General features: G+C 39.9%; 1 protein-coding gene across 6 annotated transcripts in view; it reads left to right on the top strand.

Moving 5' to 3' along the window:
• The first annotated feature begins 965 nt into the window (after window positions 1-965).
• Window positions 966-25,739, top strand: part of LOC113405038 (cysteine protease ATG4C-like) — a 32,915-nt gene continuing 8,141 nt past the window's right edge. For 3 of the 6 annotated variants that reach the window (XM_026655417.2, XM_026655422.1, XM_026655421.2), the window contains exons 1-10: window positions 966-1,162; window positions 4,616-4,789; window positions 6,484-6,612; window positions 8,501-8,584; window positions 9,310-9,543; window positions 14,002-14,332; window positions 16,290-16,360; window positions 18,581-18,717; window positions 22,422-22,500; window positions 23,165-23,241. In XM_026655417.2, the coding sequence (XP_026511202.1) occupies window positions 6,537-6,612; window positions 8,501-8,584; window positions 9,310-9,543; window positions 14,002-14,332; window positions 16,290-16,360; window positions 18,581-18,717; window positions 22,422-22,500; window positions 23,165-23,241 (1,089 nt within the window). In that variant the 5' untranslated portion in view covers window positions 966-1,162; window positions 4,616-4,789; window positions 6,484-6,536. Of the gene's footprint in view, window positions 1,163-3,480; window positions 3,501-4,615; window positions 4,790-6,483; window positions 6,613-8,500; window positions 8,585-9,309; window positions 9,544-14,001; window positions 14,333-16,289; window positions 16,361-18,580; window positions 18,718-22,421; window positions 22,501-23,164; window positions 23,242-25,739 lie in introns of those variants that run through there. The other 3 variants (XM_026655419.2, XM_026655418.2, XM_026655420.2) reach the window with 3 other exon arrangements.

The following is a 25,739-nucleotide window of genomic DNA, read 5'->3' as shown; positions in this document are numbered from 1 at the left end:
GGGGCCTATTCTCTCCCAGACTTGATGTTGCACCGGTGGAAAGGGAAAACAGACTGACCCATTTTTCAGAGGGGAAAAAAAAGCAGAACTACCTTGAACTGCTGGACAGTTTCTGCTTCCTCCTCCCTTGCTGTGAAAATGTTATGGGCTGTTCCCTCTCCCCACCCACATCTCTTCTCTTCTCCCGGGGCGGGGGCACCAGTACTATCTTCCCCTGCAGCAGTTCTGATTGGAAGGCAGTGGTGCCTAGTGGATAGGGCACTAGACTTGGACTCAGGAACCCGACAGTCAAGTCTTGGCTTTGCCATGCGCCTGCTGGGTAACTTAGGCATGTCATTTCACCCTCGGGTACTTGGGTTTCCCATGTATAAAATGGGGGGAAATGATACTCACCTCCTTTGTAAAGAACTTTGAGGGCTTTCTAATGAAGATGCAAGAACTAGGTGGTATTATGATTGGCTGCTCCTCCACAGGAGACAGGTAGGCAGGGAAGGCAGCCAATCAGAGGAGTGATGGCCAGTGATGAAAATCAAGCTTCTGGAGTTATTGCTAGGCTGGCTCCAGCCAGGCCGACGTTGCATTATTGGCGATGACACCTGACACGTGCTGACGCTGCTCTGGTGTATTTAACATTTAGCCTTTCGCCTCCAGGAGCGGCCAGTCTGTTTATCGGAGGGCGGGGCTGCAGGGGCAGCGCAAGTACCGCCCCCATTTTCAGCGGCACGTGCATTTCCACTGGCACGCCCGCCCTCAGCGCCTCCTCGCCTTCGCCTGTGGGGCTTTGGCTGCCAGGCTGGGTCTCCGCCAAGGGGCGGCGCCGGCGGCGCGGAGCAAAAATGCTGTAACCGCGGCCGACCACGAGGCCGGGGGGGGACATACACGACTACCCCAGGGAATACGGCTCCCGGCATACCGCGCGCGCGCGCTGTTTCTCCCCGCCGCGAGCAGTGCATGCTGGGACTTGTAGTCTCTGGCGTGTCCAGCGCGGCTGAAGGCGTCCCGTGACCAGCGGCCGGAAGTGGAGGCCCCGGAGGCTCTGGACTCTGGAGCGCTAACGGCGCCTGCTTTTCCTCCTGAGTTGTACGGCGGCCGCGAGGGGTCAGCCAGCGCGCGCGGTGCTGGAGTGAGCGGGCCGAGCGGGGAGGCTGCGGCTCCGCGCGGGGTGAGCGGCTCCCCGTTCCCGTCCGTCAGCTGGGGCGGAGGGAGCGCCCGGGTCGTTCCCGCGGGCTGGAGGGGGCGAGCGTGGCTCCTGCGGGCCCCCATGGGGTCGGGGCAGCGGGCAAGGGTGGAGCGCGCGCCCCTCGGGGCACAGAGCCGGCCAGCGCCCCTCAGGGGTGGGAGTGGTTCCTGGGGGAGCCCCTTCCAATGGGGCGTGTCTGTGGTGGGGGAGCTCCTAATCCCCTCCCCCCAGCTGTGGGGCGAGCTCCTCTGTGACCCCTTGCGGGGATGGAGAGAAGCGCCTCTCAGGTGGGGTGTCCCCCGGAAACTCCCGAGGGTCTCGCCAGGGTGACCTCACGACAGGGCAAGAGCCCCTCCTGGGTGCCATGGGTGGCTGGCTGGGCGCCCCATGGTGCATGCCTTGGTGCCGTGGGGAGGGTGGCATTGGTTCCCGCAGTGAGTGTGGGAGAGGGATGCTTAGTGAGAGGTATGTGTCTTCCTGGCTGATTTAGTTTTGGGGCATGGGGAGCAGGTTAAGATCTTAATTAACATGCTTTTCCATCTAGGGGAACAATTCTCCCCAAAGGGAGGGAGGCAAAGAGACTGCCCTGGGTGAGGCGGTACTTGGGGGTGGTTTAATTATGCCAGCAGGAGAGTGCTCTACCGCCGGCATAGAGCAGCTACACGGGAGACCTTACAGCAGCGCAGCTGTGCTGCTGTAAGGGTTGTAGTTTAGACATAGCCTTAATGCTGTACGTCCATTCTACAAGGGCTGCAAACTTTGTGCTCTTTAAACAAGAGCTTAAATTCAGTAATAGTTGATGGCTTAGGCCTCACCAGAGAGAGCTGCTCACTTGCTGTTGATGAGTGAGCAAGCAAAGTTTTCAATACCTTCAAGGGTTTTTTAAAAATTAAGTCAGTACGTGTACTTTGATATTTCATTATTGTACTCTTCATCCATTTTTTCCCCTTATCCACGCTTTGTCATTCAAAGCAAGAACCTGTAAACTTTGTTCATAAAGTGCATGTGTATCTGTGATGCCTTCTAAATACCTAGCCAGTTATGTTGTGTAGTACAAAATAAAGTTGTGAATAGCTCTTTATGCTTAAGAGCATAAAAAAATGCAGTGTGACAACCTTCCTGCTTTCAACAGTCCGATACTAACATTCAAGAGCCTTTAGAGCAAACATCCCAGAAGAATCAGTATCTCTCTTCTCTCCATGAAGTTACTAACAAGGCTAGTTTGCAGAACTAGCACTAATTTCTGCCAAGTTAAGTACCAAGGGATAATCTGAGACCATTCCTAAAGGTCTGCCTGTCAAAAGCTTTTACTCAGCATTAAATCCTGAATGGGTAAAATGTTCTACCTTTGTCTGAGATAAAATCTTGTTCTCTTCACCTGCCCTTCAAGGATACTGTTTTGAAATACCCTTTACATTTATCAGAGTGTAATTTATTGACTGTCTGAATATGTGGTTTTTGGTAGAAAAGTGACTGTAAAAATGATATCTTGGCATTCCATATTTAGTCTCTATCAATGACTTCCATATGAATTTTACACACTGTTATTACTGCAAGTGCAATCTCTTTTCTGAAAAACAAACTGGGTTCTTTTTTCTTCTCACATCACCAATAATAAAAATCCTGGAATCCAAAGTTTCTCTAGCGATCTCATTGGTGATGCATAAAGCAGAGTAGATTAGAGCTTGCTCTTCTGTAGCTAAATTAGTTAATAAATTAGGTTGTCAGTAAAAACTTTCCACAGTAACTAGGAGCCTGATACCACTCAGATAATTTTGTGTGTATGGTATCTTCTGGCACTCTGTACTGTAGGATTATATTAATAACGTTTCTTATTAGACAACTTCTCAAAATGATAATAAACCTTTAGTAAAGAACAGAAGCTTTAGGTTTTAGAGGGGGCTTGCTGCAAGCAGTATCTGTTGGGCCTGATTCTCTTCTCACACTGATCTTTTATTGCTATAACTCCACTGATTTCAGTAGAGTTACTCCTGATTCCTATCAACATGAGAATTGAATAGCCCAGTGTGTTTTCTCCCAAAGTGAAAGAAATTTGGCTATTTGAACTTGATATTCTTTTCAATATTATTCGAAACACAGGAAGATTTCTAGGAAAGAAATGTACGAGGTGTCCCGGAGTCCCCGGGCGATGCTCTGGAACTGCTCCCTACGAAGCCAGTCAGGACTCTGGTGGTCTCCTCTCTGTGAGCAGACTGTCTTCAGGGCAAAAAGCTCACACGGCTTCACCTTCCTGGGTCTGACCTTGGAGAATTCAGCATCCTCTGCCCCTCCGTGCGCTTCCCACAGCGAGTCTGCCCAGGTGGGGTCCTGGGGAAGCCACAGGGTCCTGCACCCCAACTTTGCAGTCAGACATGACTCTTAGCCAGCCAGTAAAACAGAGGTTTATTAGATGACAGGGACACAGTCTAAACAAAGCTTGTAGGTACGGAGAACAGAACCTCTCAGCCGAGTCCATCCAGGGGGGCAGCGAGCCAGACACCCACGTCTGCACTCACTCCACGTCCCCAGCCAGCCCCAAACTGACTTCCCCCTCCAGCCCCTCCTCCTCTGGGCTTTGTTCCTTTCCCGGACCAGGAGGTCACCTGATTCCTTTGTTCTCCAACACCTTTAGCTATCCCCTTGCAGGGGGGAAGGGCCCTGGCCATTAGTTGCCATGAGATAGAGTGTCGGCCATTTATGTGCACTGGTCCTTTGCTCTGCAACAATCTCACCCCCTAGAGACTTAAGAGATGCATAGGGGAAACTGAGGCACCCACACAGTATTCAGGGGAAACATTAAGAACAGTCCCACTTCGTCACACGAGGGTAAAAAGAAAAGTGTACCAGGGTGGCTAGCATCTTTTAGGGGAAAACAAGATTTATGTTTCTCTTCAGAATACTAGAGTTTCTTTCATTCCTGAGGTTAGGCAGAGAGAGCTTTTATAACTATAGAGGCCATTGGTTGCCATAAATGACCATCCTTGATTGATCTTATGGGAGCAATAACAGAATCATGAAGAAGCTAATCTCCAGCTCCCTCAGATAATCACGACTGTTATCCCTGTTACTTGTCCACACAAAGTCTCTTCGTTTCTTTCCTTCTTAATTTTCCTAAAAAAAACCCCAACACACACACACACACACACACTCACACACCAAAAAAAAAACCCCTAAAGGACCTGGTTGTTAAAGAAAAGACTGTTGAGTTGTTACTCTTTATGAAGCTTTGTTTGCTGTGTTTCCATTAGTAAAATAGTCGTTAATTTATTTCTTGGTTTATGCCACTGAACAAAATGAAAACTAATACCAGAATTGCCCCTTTCTGTTGGGGAGAAAAAAACTTAGAAGGGGATGTTTGACAAGTTTCCACCTAAATCATTCCATGGATGAGGAGGAAGAAAATAACATGACCATGTTTACACTCTTGTGCCATAGGCTGCATTTTCACCCCCAACTGTACAGAGCTCTGGAGACACAATGCTTTGTAACTTCTCAGTGGTTCTGGGGACCTTGACATCTCTTCTCCATCCTTATCACTGAGATAACTCCATCGGAGTTATGCTGCCAGGACTTTCCTTGGTGTTGGCTGCCCAGGGTGGAGGGAGAAAGGTAATACAGCCTCATCCCACTCATTTCTGTTCAGATCCTGACCCCCAATGGAGAGCCTCTCATGGGAAGGGGAGTTTGGGCTTTAGATTTCCAAACTTTTAAAGGGAGGGAAGTGGATTTAATTTCTGTGATGGTGTTGCCCATGTCTCAAGCCATTTAGTTATAATAGTAAGCCCTCTTGTTTGATAAAACACTGAGTGAATTATTCTACTTGGCTACAAAGAGGGCAGTGACTATAATGATGTACCTATAATGCCAATTTCGAGGCTAGAAAAGTATGGTCTTGCAGCAGGGACTGTTAATTCTTTCAGCCTTTTGTTAAAACTTTTGGTCTACTTAGCATGGGCAAGAAAATGCTCCTGTACCAAGTATTTTAAAGTAAATGTATTTCTGGTGAAAGGCGCCAGCTTGACAACTATAGAAACTGAAGTCCTCTATTTATTGGCAAAGCATGTGCAATTTGGGCAGTTGTATTGGTCAATAGCAACCTTTCCTGTTAAGTGGCACTGATGGACAGACTACCAAGGGAGTTCTGTTCAGTTGTCTCAGCCCTCTTAGGAGAAGAAAAAAATCAGGTGAGGATAGTATGCAGCTTTTATGCATTATAAAGAAATGGGGCATTTGAAAGCGGAATCAATTTGTGCTGCAGCTTCTAACATGTTAGTAAGTATGCACTGCATTTCTCATTGTTTGATTATTCCAGTAATCAGTTTCCCTTTCTTGACAACTTGTAAGTAGCTTTTTAAAACATTAAGTGAATTAGTTTGCAAGGTAATCACTGCTCCCACCATTTTATGTATTCGATCTAGTTCTGTTCCTAAAATGATCACATTCTAGCAACATAACTAGACCAAATACATAAAATATATGTATGATAAACCTTTTTCTCTTTTGTACAAAACAAGATAAAAGTAGAAAGGAAACTGCAATTAGCCTGTACATGTGATTAGAAGTGATGTAAAGTACACTATAAAAGATCTCTAGAAAATATTGATGGAATAAATACGGTTGCAAAATAAATTTAATTTTACGATCTTCTATAACAAATTGTTTCTATACAAAATAGTCTCAGTTCTGTTACACATAAAACCTGTTTTCAGTAACTATTTTCTACCTTTTCCTCCACAAGCTCAACACCTTCCTCTTTGTCTTCCATCCCACCTCTCTCCACACTCCCACATCTCCTCATCAATACACACATACACTCTGCATTGGAAAGGTCTTGTTTATCTGAAACCAACACTGCAGTGTCCTTTTTTAAAAAAAAAAAAAAAAAAAAGGGCAGGGTATTATTTTTATGTGCTCAGAATCCTAGATGTGAGCAAAATAAACTAAAACTCTCTTATATAGGGATTCAAGCATTCTGCTCTCACTACAAATTGAAACTTGAGAGTGTGGTCACATACACTCTGTGGTCTAGTATGGTCTGTGGTCTAGATCAGTTTGTGGAATAGAGAGCCGATGGAGGACATTTTATTTAGCTTTGTACAGTAGTTTTATTGTATATTTGGAATTAAATGCTTTTATTACGTTTTCCTAGAACATGTGATTGTTTTTCAGTCCCTGGAAGTGGAGGATTCTGAAAGTTTATTATTGTTTCTGGTCATATTAGGTTTAAGTACCTAAGCATGCTGGTGATACTATACAATGTATACTCTATGCCCATAGTTATGTTTATTTTTTGTTTTTTGCAGTAACAAATTCATGTCTTGCAAGACAGTGATGGCTTTTTCTTTAGAATTTGAATATGGAGGCCACAGGGACAGATGAAGTGGAAAAGCTAAAATCCAAGTTTATGTCTGCATGGCACAACATGAAATACAGTAAGTGAAACAGTGGATAAAATCCGGACTCCATTGAAGTCAATAGTTTGCCATTGACTTCGCGGGGGGGGGGAGGAGGATAAGATTTCGCACAGTAAGTGTACTCGTATAAGTGTATTAATCAAAAATGTAACTTGGACTTTGAAACCAATTTGTACTTCAGCAATAAACTAAACAATCTGGGAAAACAAACTCATTTAGATGTTCTCTTTCAATTTAAATATTTTAAGGACTTGTTTTTTCAATGACTGACTTAGATCAGAAAAACAGATGGGCATTAAGCACAGATGACATGACAGATTTGCTTAGGATCTTAAACAGAGAAGTTGTAAAATCAGGCTATGTCTAAGACCACTGCAGCACAGCTGCAGCTATGCCGCTGTAGTGCTTGTAGTGTAGATGCTTCTTACATCGATAGAAGGGGCTTTTCTGTTAGGCTACGTCTTCACTACCCGCCTGAATCGGCGGGTAGAAATCGATCTCTCGGGGATCGAATCATCACATCTCGTCGGGACGCGACAATCGATCCCCGAATCAATGCTTGTACTCCACCAGCGCAGGTAGGAGTAAGCGCCGTCGACGGGGGAGCCGCGGAGGTCGATTTGCCGCCGTCCTCACAGCAGGGTAAGTCGGCTCAGATACGTCGAATTCAGCTACGCTATTCGCGTAGCTGAATTTGTGTATCTTAAATCGCCCCCCCCCCCCCCCGTAGTGAAGACGTAGCCTGAGTGTAATTAATCCATCTGTCCAAGAGATGGTAGCTAGGTTGACGGAAGAATGTATCTACACTGTAGGGTTAGGTCTACATAAACATGAGACTCAGGGCATGAAATTTTTCATAGTCCTGAGTGACAGAGATAGGTCTATCTAATTTTTAGGTGTAGACCAGACCTCAGTATGAGTAGTTCTCATTGGTAGTGTATTTTGATAAAGTTAAGACTCTGGGTCAAATCCTGTCTCTATCAAAGTCAATGGGGTATGGATTTCACCCTTTGTCTCTTATCTCTCAAAACAGTTCAGAAGTAGGCAAATCTCAAAACTTGGTCACGAGGAATTAGTTAGCTTTTTTAACCCTCATCCTCCCAACCCCAAATCAGCCTTTATCTTAATCTTCCCATTTCCACTCAAGGCCTGAGGTGAAAATTCACATCTTACGTCAGCGGGAGTTATTTTTGAGTGAAGACTGCAGGATTTGGGCCTAAACGGGGGAGAAAAAAAGTTGGTGCAATGTTTGCTAATATTAAATATTCAAATCAGGACGTGCAACAGTTAAGATTAAACATGCAACCTTAATCTACCCTTTGTGGCTATACGTTACGCTATTGTGTTTCTCAATGAAATATGTAAGTGTTGAAGTTCTGACAGCAACATTAACTCACCCATTTTGCGCATATATATTTTTTTTATTCCTGTTTTTCGTAAATATGCATCTTAATCTTGTGATAGTAATACTTGCAGGATATGCAGTGTGGCTGTTTTAGTAATCCTGTTGGAAGCTTAACTTGTTTAATTTTGTGATTTTTTTTAAAATACTCTGTATAGTAATGAGTTCATGCAAAAAGGCAGAGTTAACAAGTTCAAACTTAACTTTTGTATTTCATGACTTCAGTGCTTACCTATGCAATTTTCAGGTTGCATAACATCTTATGTGGGTGATATTGTATTTACAAGGGCTAAGTTATTTTAAGCTTGTTGACTATAAATCCATTCAATGTGTCTTAAAACAGTAGAATCTGTTTGTATTATTCAATCTATAAAATAATTCCAATTCAATGTGGTGTTTCCATGTTTTTACTAACTTGTGTGACTTTTTGTATCATCAAATGCTTTTGGAAGTGTTTTGAAATATTTCAGCCACAAACTTTTGTTTGCTTTGTATCTCTTTTAGGTTGGGTATTGAAAACAAAAACTTACTTTAGCAGAAATTCTGCTGTCTTCTTGCTGGGAAAATGTTACCATTTCAAGTCTGATGGTAAGTGTAAAGGATTTAATTATTTCTGATACCATTTTGGCATTGCTCTGTGACGTCTTTGTAATCATCTACCAAAATCTTTATTAATAGAGAATTAAAGTTCACAATTTAAATATGGAAAAGTTAGAATATTCTCAGTTAAGTTTCCAAAACCAGTCTTAATACCTGCCCCGTCCTACTGTTCGCACATAGGCCAGAGAACCTAGCCATTGTCAAATCAGACTTCATCCTTTGTGTGCATAAATTTTATAACCTATGCTTGAGTTTACTCATCTGTGAAGTGGGTACTGAGGCTTAATCAAAGGTACTGCATAAACTCAGCCTTGTTCAGGAGAATGAAATGGTAATACCAACATCAAAGTAACACCTTCCTTGATGATTTCCTAGTCTCTGTTAACTCTTCCCTGTGCAAATTTGCCCTCTTATGGGAACCGTTTTCCCAGCATGCCTTTCTTGGTTTGGCCACTTATATTTAGCAGGACCAAGCAGCTGCAGCCTTAAAATGGCCGTTTCGATTGACAGCTGCTGCCTGAATCATTCTTTGTTTCAGCTGCTCCATACCTTTTATGTTTCTCCTCAGCTTTCCCTAGTTGTTGCTGAGGAGATACTGGAGTGTCCTAGGAAATTCCTATTTTTTAATAGTATAATTTTATTTTAATTATATTAACAAAAGTCCTGTGTCAGTTAATTTCAAAGCTGTAAGTTGTGTTATGTTTGTCTTGCAGAACCCAGTGAACTCTCTCCAGATGGATCCTGCTTGGATATAGTCGACAAAGTCATTTCTGGAAACGTAGAAGAGTTTCGTAAAGATTTTATTTCTAGAATATGGTTGACTTACAGAGAGGATTTTCCTCAGATAAAAGAATCTGCTTTCACAACAGACTGCGGCTGGAGTTGTACACTGAGAACTGGCCAGATGCTTCTGGCTCAAGGGCTTGTGCTTCATTTTCTTGGTAGAGGTAAGCATGAAGAGTAGATCATTTTTGGTTTTGTCAGGAGGTAGAACCAAGCATCAGGATGCAGGTGGCCCTTTGTTAATGATGAGGAACGTGTCAGCCGCCGCATATGCATCCACTAAACTTAGCTAGCTAAAGTACTTGCTTGCTTTTGATTCTGGACTGCTTTTTAAGAATATAGGAATTGCTTTACTGAATTAGACTAATGGTCTGTCTAGTCCAGAAACCAGTCTCTGATGATTGTGAATATTAGCTGCTTCAAAGGAAGCTGCAGGAAACCCTGTAGAAGTTAATTTTCGTTGTGGACAAAACTTCTTCCTAACCCTTATTATTCAGAGGTTAGCTTACGGCTGAAGTATAAGAGTTTATGTCCATTTCAAAACTTCTAACTAAAAAATAAAACAAAACACGCACCTTTACTTCAGTAACTGCATCTTCTTGTTATCCATGTAAATGTTCAATCCTTTTTAGAGGTTCTTGACCTCAGTGATATCTTGTGGTAATGAGTTCCACTGCCTAGTTGTGGGCTGTGTGCAGAAAGTATTTCCTTCATCAGATTTAAATTTGTCATCTTTCAATTTTCTTTAATTCTTGTATGAGAGAGGGTTAACAGAAGTTTCTAATCTATTTTCTGCACGATTCACTGTTTTTTTTCCCCCTGGTGGGGCTTGGAAACCTTTATTTTTCTGCTTCCCTTTGTGTTTTCTTATCTTAACCTTGTTCTTTCAAGATATACTGTCTTACAGCCGCAGTCTCCTTTGGGAAAAATGGATTGCTTTCTGGGGTTGAGCATATTACCTCTCGTGCTCTCCCCAGTCTTTTCAAACCCAAGAGGCGATAGACTGGAAATACACAGCTGTTTCCTGCATGGTAGTTTGTTTCAGTACCACTAGGTCTGCAAGCCAGCCACCTTCTCAGTATTTCATCCTCTTTCCTTCCTTTCCTTCTATAATACATGTATCCGTTCCCTGTTGATCAATTCCTGTGCTGGGTTGGCTGCCCCCATTGTCAAAGACCTTTCAACCCGGTCAGTCCCAAACGCTGGTTTGTTGCAAGGGAGTGTGTTGTTTTGTTTACTCAGCCATTTGGTGGTCTATGAGTGCTGTATTGATAACTAACATACAAAACACAGCATTCTGAAGGTCCAGCTCAGTAATATTTTGCAAATATTATGTAAGTCAAGAACCAAAATCTTGCATGGTTCTTATAAAGCCCTCAAACCAGCACACCAGAAAATGCAATTTTGACTATTCTTTAGTAGTCTAGTAGCAAAATTGATCTGTGGAGTTGACGTATCTAGCATTCTTTTTGTTGTAAGCACTTCATCTGCTCATAAAATATTATTTTGTTCCATTTGCCCCAACATCCAAACATATGAAATTATTGTGTTTGGAGATGGCTTATCCCCTGATCCTACCCCAGTTTCCCCATAAATACAACCTTTGTTGCACCTAAATCTTTTATTTAAACTTTTTTAAAACCCTGTACAATCTGGATAGAACACTAAACATGAATATGCAGGTGAGGCTGTAGTTGCGGCCCAGTTTAACATTACCAAAACAAAAGGATCTTGACTAGTCGTAATCTAAGGTGTATTTCTTAAAAACTGCACTTAAAAATAATTCTTGTACTATCCATGTATCCTCACTTGTGAGTCATGTGCTGCACTACTTTGGAGCTACCAAGCTCCCACATTTCTGTGGTAGCCCATCTGTATAGGGAAAGGAGACATGTCTGGTCTACATGAAAGTCTTCTGTCATCACCCTGCCCTCAAAGGATAGTAAATCTTCTTTAGAAAAGCTTTTGGTGAAATTGGGGTAACTGAAATGTGTTGTATTTACATCTTCATATGAAATCTTTCATTGGTTGTGGCTCCTTTTCTAGAGATTTTTTAATAGTATTTTCTTTTAACAAAAAATCCTCCACTTAAATGCCACTAATAGCTAAAATTGTGCAATGCCACAGCTACATGAAATGCTCCAAATACCGCAGAATGATGTTGTCAATACGTTTCTATTTTTAATTTTTATGTTTTGGAAGGTTTTACATTTAATTTTGTGGTATGTACACAAACATGGCAGCTTGAGATGTCAAGGTTCAGGAACAGCTACGTCCATTTCATTGTTCTGTTACATTTACATTTGCATCTTCCTTGATTTCGGAATCTTCCTCTGAAAGGCTTAATATGAGGCCAGAGTTTAGTAAGTCACTTCCTATGACTGAAATCTGTTTCTCTTATACATATTAAAGCAGATGTTGTCAAACTGTGATCCATGGTACACTTGTTAGTGCCACAGAGCTGGCAGCTCACAGGGTCTTGTGTCTTCTCATTTCCAGTAGTTTTTACAGGCCTCTTGGCTCTTTATTGTAAAGAAGAGACTGGAGGACTGTAAAAGCATCTACAAGCAAGGAGGAGGATCAGCCAAGTTGATTGCCTCTACCAGTAGCAATGCTACTACCAGCCTTATTCCAGCAACTGCCCTTTTAACAGTGATTCTCCTCATGATGCTTCCCAGCTCCAGAATGCCCCTCCTATTTGTCACCTCCCAAAGAGCTGTACATCCACAGACCTGCTTTCTGAGCTAACAGTGACAACCCAGACCTGATACACACCTGTACCACCATTTATAGTCCCTTCAATGGCTTCCTCAATTTTCCTCTGCCCACAATCTATTTGGTATTTGCATTGGACAAAGTGCAATAGAGGACATTATATTCAAACACAGTACACATTCTGGTAACTTTAGTTCTTGAAGATGTGATGCATTTTAAAGCTAAATAAAACTTGAGTTTAAAAAATAATTGTGCAATCTTACTGTATTTTATGTACAATTTACAAATGATCCGTGAAATGTTCACTTTACACCTACCACCATAAAATAGTGAAAAGACACTACTTACAAATCTTAAAGTCAGGTGGCAATATTCTGATGTCAGCATTATCATTTCCATTTGTATCACTTGCACAGGGTATTTCTATTAATCAATAGCCTTTGTACTTTGTGGAAAGCTGAAGCTAAATTCTGCCTCAGGACTGCTGGATTCTGTGGCACTCTGATGGAAGTTCTGTGCAGCAATTTCAGATTAAACTGAAGATGAGATTTTTATTAATATGAATAATACAATTGGTACTGTTTTTTTTATTTAGATACTAAATTCAGTGTACATCATCCCCATAACTTAAGTTTTGATGTGCAGTAGAATTTTGTATTGAAGATGCATACCTGCATCATAGTAGTTATTGGGAGAAGCTGGAGGAGGTTATAGCATCTGGCCAATGTCAGTTTAGGCTTTTAGCAGCTGGGCAGACATAGCAAGCAGTTTGAGATTATGAGCTGAGAACACTAAGTGCAGGTTTATATTAAAATGATCATCAGTGAAATAATTTAAGTGACATTTTAAATAGTCCTCTTTAGGTATGAGAATTCTACTCCATTCATTTCATTGGGCTCACACCTTTTTAGAGCTGTGTCAGGCTTTCTGCAAATTTAGGGATACAGCACTGTATTGATGTTCACACTTATACATTTTCAGGTTTGTTTTCATAACTCTGAAGGCTAGAACACAATTGTTTTTAAGTGAAAGGCACATAGATCTGCAGCGGGGATTAATTCCTTGAAAAGTTCAGCAGAGTCATACAGTATGTGGATATCATCTGTCACTCAGACTCATAGACGTTTGAAGGTTTCTTCACAAACCCCTGCTGCAGGGACTTGTTGGGACCTATGGGAGGGACCCACAATACACTAGTAAGAGAAGCATTAGTGAATCATTAGTGTTGTATTGACATGCTGAACCAGTTTACATCAACTAGGCTAGTAATGTAGACACTGCATGTAAGGCGAACTGTTACAGAAAAAGCAGTACCAGAAACATGGACAGGAGATGCTTTGCTATAATAGCTAACCTTGAAACAGTTCTGTTCTCTAGTATAGACAGACGTTACAATTTACTTTGTTTGACAAACAAAATTATGAGAATTCTTCTCCATAAACTTGTCTTAGGAATCAACAAACAAGAAAGAAAAAGCATCAGTCATTAAAGGCTTTGCCTTGGATAACTATCAGTTGAACCTTTTTACATGTATTAAATAGTTAATTTATTGTGTTGATATGTAAATTCCCCTAATCTGTATCTTGTAATTATACCCTTACTGGCTAAGTCTGCAGAGTCCACTATATCCTCTCCTGGAAAATCCTGCTAGCATTAATGGCTAAGAAAGAAATGTAATGTGCCTAGTGTCTTCCTTTCTTCCTCCTTTCTCCCACACAAATAAAAATAGCACAACCATATTATACTGAGTTGACTTTTTTTTGCCTATATTCTTATCAGCAGCATTTGCATGTCTGTAAAACATAGATTATTGGTCTTATTAAAAATTGGCACTTTTTTTGGTAATTATACAAAAAACTTACTGTTAAGAAGTGTAAAACATATCTTTAAAAAATACTCTGTTGCAGCCTGGACCTGGCCGGGTGCACTGAACATTGAAAATTCAGACTCTGAATCATGGACAAGCCACACAGTAAAAAAGCTGACTGCATCATTTGAAGCATCACTTACGGGGGAGAGAGAACCCAAGGTCCTGTCAAACGATCATAAGGAAGCACTAAAGAGAGACTGTGATGACAGTGAAATGAGAGATGAAGTTTATCATAGAAAAATAATCTCTTGGTTTGGAGATTCTCCACCGGCATCTTTTGGCTTGCATCAGCTAATAGAATACGGAAAGAAGTCTGGGAAAACAGCTGGAGACTGGTATGGGCCTGCTGTAGTAGCACACATTTTAAGGTAAAAATATCTTTAAATTATCCTTCATTATTACAATGCCTTAAGTGTTACGGAAGAAACATTTAGAAGTGTCTTGAGATTTCTTCAGGTTAATTGGACACCTAACCATTAATTATTGATTTAGCAATTTAGAAGAGGGGTTTTTTTTTTTTTTAGAGATAGGAAGGGAAATAGCAGATTCAGGAACTGAAGTATGAACCTCTGTCCAATCTTGTCATTTATTTCTGAAACATTCCTATTTTCCTCCAGTCTGAGCAACAAGAGACCCAAGGTCTCTCCATACCTGATCTTTAAATAGGGCTGCCTTTAATGAAATGTTCTAAAAACTAACCACTCTTTCAACCTTGGAACATGCATAATATTATAGATTTTTTTTTTATATTGTAACCTGGGGGCTGTAATGTACTGATAGTGTAATGAAATGTCAGAGCTAAAATTGATGTTTTCAGCATTTCTTTGCACACATCAAATTCTTGTGAAACTGTAAATGTATGGGACTATTAATATTATAATTATATTACAGTAAAAGTAAAGGATCTTTGACATTCAGTATGAGTAAAAAAAAAAAAAAAAAGGGTCCAATTTCTCTGTACTCTGTGCCTTTATGTGCCTTTTCTTTGGATACTACTGATTTTGTTTTTTATAGTCTTATGTTCTCTAGGTGGGTCCCAGTTTAGCCATAAACGGAATCATTAATAAATCACCTAAGCATGAGAGGTCAAAGTTCAGATGTAATTTTTCTACATTTATGTAGATGCTGGAATAATTTCATATACAAGTATACTCTCCTTGAATGAGCCTACATTGAAATACTACAGTGTTTGTGCTATGACAGGTGAAGGTTATTTATGTATTTGCCTGTATTTGTAATATTTTCTTCATGTGGTCGATATCTGAAATTGACTTTTTTGTGAAATTTCAAAACAAATATTTTCTACTAATCCATTTTCTAATTTGCAAAAGTATATTTGGCTTCAGGATCCACATGATCAAATCATGCATTCCCTTCAACATAATTCCTACCATTATTCAAACATTGCAAAGCTTTCCTTTCCTAGAACTCCCCTTCTCCCGTACTGAGAATGTATAGCTCTCCCATAACTTGAGAATGTCTGTATTAAATGTTTCTTCAGAATATATTGTGAAATAAAGGGATAGTGACCATTTAATGCAATCACGTATCAGAAGTCAAAGGCTAATCTTTTATTTTCAACAGTTTAATTTCTTTACAAATTTTGTCCTTTACTGATGATCATGATTCAGACTATCGACATATATTTTCTTTTTAGTCTTTAGGTTCATTACTCTTAGTCTTCTGAGGCTAGTTTAGTATTTCAATTATCTTTTTTAAAGTTTCAGTGAAACCTTGGAACTGTTCAAATGTTAGTTTTTGTTCTAATAGATGTCTGAAGCTAATTCTATATATCTTTAGCTTGTCTTCTTAGGTTAGTTGTGTGAGCTGAAAAACAGTTCATACTGAGCCGATACTACTTTGAAGGTTAGTTAAAGGAACCCTATCAACTTGAAAATCCCATTTCTGTTGGCAAATTTAGTATTTTCTATAGTTACAAATAAGACAAAAGATTACTATAACCAAACGTATGTGGGGTGGTGGTGGTTGTGTTTAGTTAATTTTGTGCATTTAATCGCATTCTGTGTATTGTCACTTTTACTGTTTCTTCTTAATAGCCTCTCAGTTTCTGCTTTGCTGGAAAGGCTTTTATAAATATTCTACAGGGGTGGCTGAAAAAGAAAAACAATAAAATAAATAAACTTCAACTTATTTTTATGTAAGGGATCCTTGTTTAAAAGGTGATCTATCAGAAACTGGAATATTTTGAAATCTGTTTCTTTTAAATTCAAGTTAATATTATCTCTAAAAATCAAGAATCTAAATTCAGTTTACTGTTAATTTCTTGAAATGAAATACTCTATCAAATCTTTTATTTGCACTTAGAAAAGCTGTTGAAGAAGCAAGAGACCCTGAGTTACAAGGGATAACTATCTATGTTGCTCAGGACTGTACAGGTAAGTGATGTGGCTATTGTAGGTTTTAGTCAACTTTATAAGCGCTTCACTTATGCTTTTCAATTAGTGCTCAACAATATTACGATTTCAAAAGAAAAAACTAAATGCTATAAATATGTTTAGAAATCCTAAAAATTGGAATCATGAGCTCAGAGCGGATACTGATTCCTGCACTACATCTTTGGCTTTTGTCTTGATGAATCAAACATAATAAATGGAAAGGTCGGTAAATTGCTTGTTTGACATCTGATTAGGATAATGGCACTTAAAATAGCTTGTGGATGCTTTTTTCCATATAATCTGCCTGGCATGTATAATTTCACTCCGATGACTTTTTATTTGATTCTAGGCAGTCTGTTGGTTATTCTGCTAGGCCTACCCTTTAAAATAAATAAATTGGTTTACATTTCCCTTCTCTGTCTTCCTTTTTCCTTTTGGTGAAGTGCAGAAAGTGATAGAGATTTTTCTTAAAAACAAAAACAAACGGTCAGTAATTTAATTTATTATGCATTTTCTTAAATATTAAGCTGCATTCTCTTTGCAATGAGAAGGTCCCATTTCTTGCAGGAATGTGTCCATGGGAAAGTTTATGCACCAGTTTCTAGTAGTAATAAATCTAATCAGTTTACATTCAAAGATGTGAGCAGTCCAATAAACCAAACACTATGGTTACCTATTTTCTATTCTAACACGATGTATCAGACATCTCACGAACACAAATGCTTTTAAATACTTGGTTGTTATTACAGGCAGGGTAGATTAGGGTTCTGGTGGATGTGCAAAAATGGAGGGTGACAAGACAAACTAAAGATGTAATAAAACTTTACACTAATGACTATGACAATCCAGGCTTTCAAATGAAAGCATAATATATTACTTCTATAGCTGTGTTCAGTTGCCAAAATTATTACTTTTTATGATATACACCTCTACCCCGATATAACGCGACCCGATATAACACGGTTTCACCTATAACGCGGTAAAGCAGCGCTCCGGGGGGGGGGCTGCACGCTCTGGCAGATGAAAGCAAGTTCGATATAACACGGTTTCACCTATAACGCGGTAAGATTTTTTGGCTCCCGAGGACAGCGTTATATCGGGGTAGAGGTGTACTGTACCTGATCTTGGGAGATAATACAGGAATATCATTCCTTTCTATGATCAAGCTAGTTTTAAAGGGACACACTCAATTTAATTGTATATTGTAAACAAATTTCTTTACCATGTTACAATTAAAACCTATGGGCAGGGGTCGGCAACCTTTGGCACGCGGCCCATCAGGGTAATCCGCTGGTGGACCACGAGACATTTTACTTACGTTGACTGTCCACAGTCACGGCCCCCCACAGCTCCCAGTGGCCGCGGTTCGCCCTTCCCGGACAATGGGAGCTGCAGGAAGCGGCGGCCAGCACGTCCCTGTGGCCCTTGCCGCTTCCCGCAGCTCCCAATGTCCAGGAACGGCGAACCGCAGCCACTGGTAGCTGTGGGGGGCCGTGCCTGCGGACGGTCAACATAAACAAAATGTTTCGTGGCCCGGCAGCAGATTACCCTGATGGGCCGCGTGCCGAAGGTTGCCGACTCCTGCCTTGGAGTATTAAAAGTGAGAGAATTTTAAAAATCTAATGTAGTCTTAATTTAAATATTGGAAGTAGTTTTTTGTCTTTATGCACTTCTCTGAGCGGAGGAACTAAAACAATGGTATTTTATTTTTGTTTAACTCAGGATCTAATACTATATTGTTTGAACATTAATGTTTTAAAAAAGCTTTTCTTTTTTTTAAATGTGTAAATGTTTCTATTGGTCACAAGCTTTGGGGGCTTTTTTGTTTTTTTTTAAATACGAAAGTTAGTTCTAGGACCAAATTTTAAACTATCCATTAATTTTAAAACAAATAGAAGAAATGTTTCTCTGCTCTTCTCAATTCCTACATCCTACATGCCACGTATCCAAACTGTTGAACTCAACAGTGTAACGTATCTTTCTACAAAATGCCACTCGAGGTGAGGAAAACGTGATTAGTTTCTATTAATACAGGTTTTTTCCGGAAGATAATTTAATGTGGAGAGTGTAATTTTTTCAGAAATGTACAGTTTTGATTTATCGTGCTTAAATGTAATTTTGTAGGTACATAACATTTTGTAAAAGGTATTCAGGATATTTTTACTTCAAAAAAATTACATGTGTACCTTGATGCTCAAGTATATTCATTCTTATTTTCAGTTTACAGTTCGGATGTTGTTGATAGACAGTGCTCTTCTATGGGCTCTGAAAAAGCAGATATGAAAGCTGTAATTATATTAGTTCCTGTAAGACTTGGTGGAGAGAGAACCAACATGGACTACTTGGAGTTTGTAAAGGTATGAAATAAGAGTTCATTGTCTGTTTCAAACAGTAGTACTAGATATGAAAAGATTTTTCATGGTGGTAATCTTCTAGCCATTAAATGCGTGGTGATGATTTTACAGTTGTAAGTTGTAAAGTTTGACTTTACAGATTTTAAATGTCAATATTACAAGATCTCACATAATTGCAGAACACATGATGTCCTATGGCAGGGGTTGTCAACCTTTCAAAGAAGAAAAGCCATTTTTTATTTTTGTCTTTGACCAAAATATTTCGAGAGCTGCATCACACGCAAAGTGTTGGGGTGCAGAAGAGGATGAGGGCTCTGGGAGGGAGTTTGCAGGAGGGGGCTCTGGGCTGGGGCAGGGAGTTGGGGTGCAGGAAGGGGTACAGGGTCTGGGAGGGAGTTTGGGTGCAAGATGGGGTTCTGACCTGGAGCAGGGGGTTAGGGTGCAGGAGGGGATGCGGGGTGCAGGCTCTGGCTGGGAGGCGCTTACTACAGGTGACCCCCGGCCAGCGGCGCAGCAGGGCTCAGACAGGCTGCTTGCCTGCCCTGGCCCCACGCTGTTCCCGGATGCGTCTGGCTGCTGGCAAGTCTCTGCGCCCCTTGGGGGAAGGGGGGCAGCGTGTCTTTGTGTGCTGCCCGCTCCCACAAGCACCGCCCCTGCAGCTGTGAGGATGGTGCTGGGGGCGTGAGCAGCGCGCGGAGTTGCCTCTCCTCCTCCCTCTCCCCTCCTAGGGGTGCACAGGGACGTGCCATCAGTCAGCCGCTTCCGGGATCAGCGTGGGGCCACGGCATGCAGGCAGCCTGCCTGAGCCCTGCTGCGCCGGACAAAAAAACCTTGCGTTACAGAGCGCTATTGCAGGGTCAGTTTAAAGAGCCGCAGGTTGCCGACCCCTGACCTATGGTAAAACAGTGAAAAATATTCCATTCCTAAAGTAGTTTCCTGAAAAGACACTAATGCAGTGACTCGAATTAAAAATAATAATTTAGTATATTTATGGTATTTATATTTGTGGCGTCTTAAATGAACTTTCATATTAGCCAACACTTAAAAAATATAAACCAAGCTGCTTATTTTCTTGTTTGGTTTTTTTATCCTTAAATAGCGAATATTGAAGACTACCAGCTGAACTTTCACAGCTTATTCCTTCTACCTTTTTTTTCAGATTGAAGGGTTATAATCATGTGACCCAATTGGCAGTTTTTGTGGCCATTATTTCATTAGCTGGAGGTTCGGATGACTCTGTATGTGGAAGAAGAGAGTGCCGATTAAGAATGAAAAACCCACCAGTGTATCAAATTGCAGGACAGAGCCAGGAAACAGTTTAGTGTAGGGTTTTTTTGTCTAACTTCTCATCAACAAAAACTCAGCTTTTTTAACTGAACACTTAAAAATGGTCTCTAAGAAACTGGACCATAATTCTCATTTCCGTTGAGCACATGTTGGTAGTTCTGCTGGTTGAAGGGAAGAACTTGCTTAACTCTGTTCCTTTGTCTTTACTATTCTATTGTTAATCACACAGAATCATCCTTTTGAGTCCCATCTAAATTTGTATGATTGGACAGTTTAAGGAGCTGCTCAGTAGCATTAAGAAAATCTGAGATGGGCACTTTTGTTACCGTACCTATTTTTCCTTTCTCTTGACTATCTATTCCATTTTATTACAAAGTTTCAGAGAGAACTATGAAAAACTTTTATAGCCAAGGAGGACAGAACTGTGAAGACTTTTATTTAAAGTATGAAGTAGCTGTTCTGTCTTGATTCCTTTCCTTGTGTGTCTAGACAGTTGGTTTGCTCTTTGCTAGTTAGATCTGGCACAGTAAAACATATCCATGGTTGTAGACCTGATCCAAAAACCCTATTCCCATTACAATACTTCTGCAAAAGAGCTTTGAAATCTCTGAATGTGGAATCCTAATGCTTTTATTTGTAGGCTAACACAAGCACCACTTTTGTCTCTATTTTCATAAGGGTTTCTGATCTTGTGTGGTCACTCTTCTTTAATGTGGGCTTCTGTGTTGGTGTTGACCATTGTTTTACTGGAAAACGTGCTGTCATTTGCAGATATCTCACTGGGGCTAGGATAATAGGGGCTTCAATTGCATGCATGCAATCATCCTGTCTTTGTAATTCATTGAAAGTGACTTAGTATCTTTGGTGTAGATTTAGGTAAATGAAAACACAAACTTCAGAACTGAATTAAGTAAATAAGTGTTTACAAATGATTTGGCAATTTGTTGATGATAGTTGTTGATTGATTTATAATACCTTTATACAAGAAAAGTACCTGATTACCATAGGGAAATCAGACCTTTGCTTTACCTAAGTAGCTCCTGTTTCAATGTTGCTGCACTGGAATAGGTTGAGAGGACACGGACTTTAACTGTTTTCTCCTCTTTATCTTATATGCATAAGCATGTGTTGCAATGTTTATTACCCCTTTTTAATATTTGAAATAAGTGGTATTTCCTCCTTACCTATTTAAACCACTCAGAAGTTGGTTTCCATGTTGTTAATATCTTGGGTTAGTAATGTGATAGATCTGCAAAAGTAGAAATTTTGTTGTTTGTTAATATTGTCTTTTACGGCCAAACTTCTTGTTGAGAAAGAGAATCTTCACAATGTAATTGATGATTTGTAATGGTCTTACCTTCAGTGGCTATAGCCCTAGAAATTGGGGCATAAGTGCCACTGCCATTTTAGCTCAAATGGTAGTTTTTTGGGGGTGGAGGAGAGACTAATTCCTCATATTGGCCCATGTTGACATCAGAGTCCTTACCAGACTCTCTTCTATTCCCCGGTGTCTGCTATTCTGGGGAGAAATGTTTCTCCCTCTATTGCGCTATAAGTTCCTGCATGAGGAATGACACATGTACTTCTGCCCAACCTGCTGCTGTTTACCCTTTTCAGGTAAACATGGGGTGTTTCTCTTCGAAATAGCCACAGATTAGATCAGAGAGGGTTTGGAAATCAAGAGGCAGCACTAGTGCACCTTACTTACCTCCTCTTGTCTTTTAGGGTAACTGCTCTTGGAAGCAGCTGCAGACTTCCTGTGGTGTGGGGCTTTTACCTGTGAACAGGATGGAGGGGCTCAGTGAAGGGCCACTGAACATAAAACTATCAAATATGTAAAACTTCATGCCAGGCAACCTACAGTGACTCCAACTTTTGTTATGTTACATTTATTCTTTTCTAAACTGTCCTGCCCATCTTTAAACTGTGAACACCTCAGAACAACTGAGGTCATCCCTTCTTGAATGTCTGCCAGCACGTGGTCAGTTATGCCAACCACAAGCATTCAAAAAATGACCCAGAAAATCATGATATTTACTGAAAAATCATGACTGTTGTTTTTTTTTTTAAAATAGCCTTATTTGTCTTTTGATCTTTGAGTGCTAAAGGTTTACATTTCCTAGATTTTTCTCCACAGCCACAAGAGCTAGATACCTATTTTAAAATTGAGTATTGTGGTTCTAGTATAATTGCATGACTCCAGGAACTGGGGCTTTCAGAAGAACACCAAATCATGAGACTTGCAATAGAGCTGCAAAAGTTGGCAACCCTGGGCACTTCCATAGGTCATTCACACTGACCTCACTCTAAATGTGATGGTCAGGGAAAAATTAAATGAATAAAGTTACACCAAGTTACTTTAATTCATCACCTTCTTCTGTTAGCCTTTAAATCTGAATTATTTAATATTTTGTTGGCAGGGAATTTTGAGTCTTGAATACTGTGTCGGTGTTATTGGTGGGAAACCTAAGCAGTCATATTACTTTGCAGGATTTCAAGGTTAGTGTTTTAATAAGAGATGTCTCTTTAGTGTTTTCCTTTTAAAAGCTAGAAAGTTAATATAGGATCAGTGGGAAGCAGAATGATTAAAATAGCAAAATGAGTACCTTATTAATTCATCAGATCTGCCAAAGTCCAGTCATTTGTCATTTGCCCTGCATAGTAATTGGATTCTGTAAAATGTACATTTAATTTCCTTTGTTGCATAAACAAGGCATAATTTATCCGTTTCACCAAACTTTAGAAGCCTTTGCTGCTACTGTCTGGCATTTCTTATTTACATATTTACTTTTTACCAGTTTAAGTAGTGCTAGTTGATGCTCAAATGACAAGCAATATGTTCTTCCTGTCAGGATGAAGTAGCACAATGCATTTTTCATATGCAAACTCTAGAATATAATTGTGTGTTTGTAAAAGTAATTTTATCACCAAAAATTAAATGACAGTCTCATCACTTTATAAAAATTCTGCTTATACAAGCATATTTGATTATGCAAAAGTTAATCTGTCCTGCAAAAACCGATGCTTCAGTCAATGAATATCAGTCTGGCAAGCAGTTACTTGCTGGGTTTTTTTTTCAGCTGTTCTGCATAGAAATTGGATTGTAAGCAGTGTAATAATAAGGTGTTTTTTGAATTACTTGTCTTCTGTTTTGTCCTTGTAGATGACAGTTTGATTTACATGGATCCTCATTACTGCCAATCTTTTGTAGATGTCAGCATAAAGGATTTCCCTCTTGAGGTAGTGTGGATAAAGAGCTGGTACTGTTTTTTTTTTCCATATGAATCAAACACTAATTATTTAGAGCTGTTCTAGCTATCTGTATTTTTACAGTTTTAGTTACATGTTATTTGTCAAAATTTTGCCCTTCTTTATAGACTTATAATCAACAAAAATGACCAAAGGTTAAATACTTGATAGTGGATTTTAATTTATTATGTACTTATTAGTTCATTTATCTTTGTCTGTATCTTGTTATGTACCAGAAACCCTCCACAAATAAATGATCATGCCACTAAGTAATTTTACATTATAGACAGCTAGGCAGTACCAGAGACCTGAAACATTACACATGGGTTCTCTTAAAATAATAATAATGAATTGGTGTCAGAAATGTATGTTACAGTGTAGTAGGGTTCACCTTTGTTTTGAACTATAGACTACACAAATTTACCCTCTGCTTCTTTGACCAGGAATTTTCGGTGTGTTGTCTAGGAAGACTTGGTGATTACCATTTCAGTACAGTTGTCTACTCGTAATTACTTTATAGGTCATTCATTTAGCTTCTTAGATAGGATTTTCCATTGTTGTATTGCTTTTACTGATGTCTTCTATGCTGTTCATCTCAACAGATTGTTTTATTATTATTTTTAATCAAGTTAGCTCCATGGATCAGTAGCTTTCAAGGACTTGTCAAGTCTGAAAGTGTAGTTACCGTTTCTTTTTTTAGCTATGGCATGCTGTCTCCTTCTGGTTATAGTTAATGCATCTTGTCAGGCTCTGTCTAGGTCTTGAAAAATCAGACTTTTACATGAGTATTTTCTCCCCTTCTCCTCCAACTCACATAAAAAAAAAAAGGAGTAAATTCAGGGAAAGGTACTAAAGAACTGCATTTACAAGCAGTCCGTAGACAAGCCAATATGTCCCCAATACTCATGTTAAAAGAGGTATTCAGTACAGCAGTTTAAAACGTCCTTCTGGATCCTGTGATGTCCAGCCCTTTCATGAACCTCCGGCTTCCTCTGAATGACACTCTATCAGCTATGGAACCCATCTGGGGCCTGCGCTTGTTAACTTCATTGCTCACCAAGGGTTCACAGCACCTTGCAGGATCAGGCCACTAGAGCATACAGCTGGTCTCCAGAGTCTAGTTTTTAGCACTGGGGTTTTTCCAATTAAACATTACAAAACCTAAAACACAATTTCACAAAATCACACCATATTTGGGGAGGGAGAGACATTTACTTACCCCCATATTAGTTGGTACCAGCAGGTTCTGTGGCTGTGATGTCACCAGCATAATGAATACTATGGTGACACTTAAAGTTTTGCTGCAGATACTTGCACAGGGTTGGAGGTGGGGGAAGAAATACCCTTTTAAGCGTACGTGTTGTGAGTGCATCCTTTAACCTGCCAATTGGGGAATTCAGCACATTCTTAAACTGATGACATTTAGTTAAATTTAAAACATAAGTCAAATGGTTTGTAATGAAGTATACAACTTTATTGTGGCCCCAAAGCTGTTGCTGCTGTATAACAATTGGTTTAAAAACAGAGAGAAGAGCAGGAATTATTTCAATTTCCTTGTCAATACTATTGTGAGTAAAGTGCAGTTAACATACCAGCCTCAAAGAGGTAACATGCTGAAGTCAATCATAATATCTTAATCAAAATATTATCAAATAGTGTGTTTAGCAGAACTGTTTAGACACTTTTAAGCTTATATAAACACTAGTAAATATAATTTTAAAACCTAGCACAGGGTTAAAGCAATAATGAAAACTAATTTTAATGTTTAATTTTAACAAGATGCTTTAATTAAGGTGTCATGTAGTCTGAGATTATAAAGTTCCCCCTAGAAAACTAGTGGTTCTGAATTTTAAAAGAGATTTAGGTCTTTTTTATAGTCTCAAGCAAAAAAAATGTGCTATACCTAAAACTTTCTTCTAAAACTTATAGTACCCTTCTGAGGTCCTCAGATGGAAGTTGGTAAATGAGCTAACTTTATTTGTATTAGGATAGTGCCTGTAGACTCTAACTAGTATCAGTGTCCCATCCTGCTAAGCACTGTGCAAGTGCATAATAAAATACAGTCCCTACCCTGAAGCTCCTACAGTCTAACTAGATAAGAGATGGGAGGGGAAACAGAAGCAAAGAGAGGTGAAGTGACTTATCCAAGGTCATAGAGCACCTCAGTGAGCCAGGAATAGAACCTACATCTGTGGGCTCCTAGTCCAGTGATTTATGCACCAGAGTATGCTGCTGGGTGTCATTAATATGAACTTCCAAATAATAATATACTTTAAATGTATTTTGAAGATGCAGAAGCTGCCAGCTTGGCTTGATCACGTCATATTGCTTTTCTGGATACAGGATCGTGTATCGGAAGGTCATGCTCAGTGCATTGAATAGTAATGTATGAGTTGTCCAGAAGTGTCAGAATGTAAACAGAAATTGCTCTCTAAGGGTACGTCTACACTTACTTCCTGGTTCGGCGGCAGGCAATCGATATTCTGGGA

Source organism: Terrapene carolina, unplaced genomic scaffold (assembly GCF_002925995.2).
Source record: "Terrapene carolina triunguis isolate 2854851 unplaced genomic scaffold, T_m_triunguis-2.0 Scaffold210, whole genome shotgun sequence".
In the NCBI taxonomy this organism is placed as follows: domain Eukaryota; kingdom Metazoa; phylum Chordata; order Testudines; family Emydidae; genus Terrapene; species Terrapene triunguis.
This window is presented reverse-complemented; position numbering and strand designations above follow the sequence as displayed.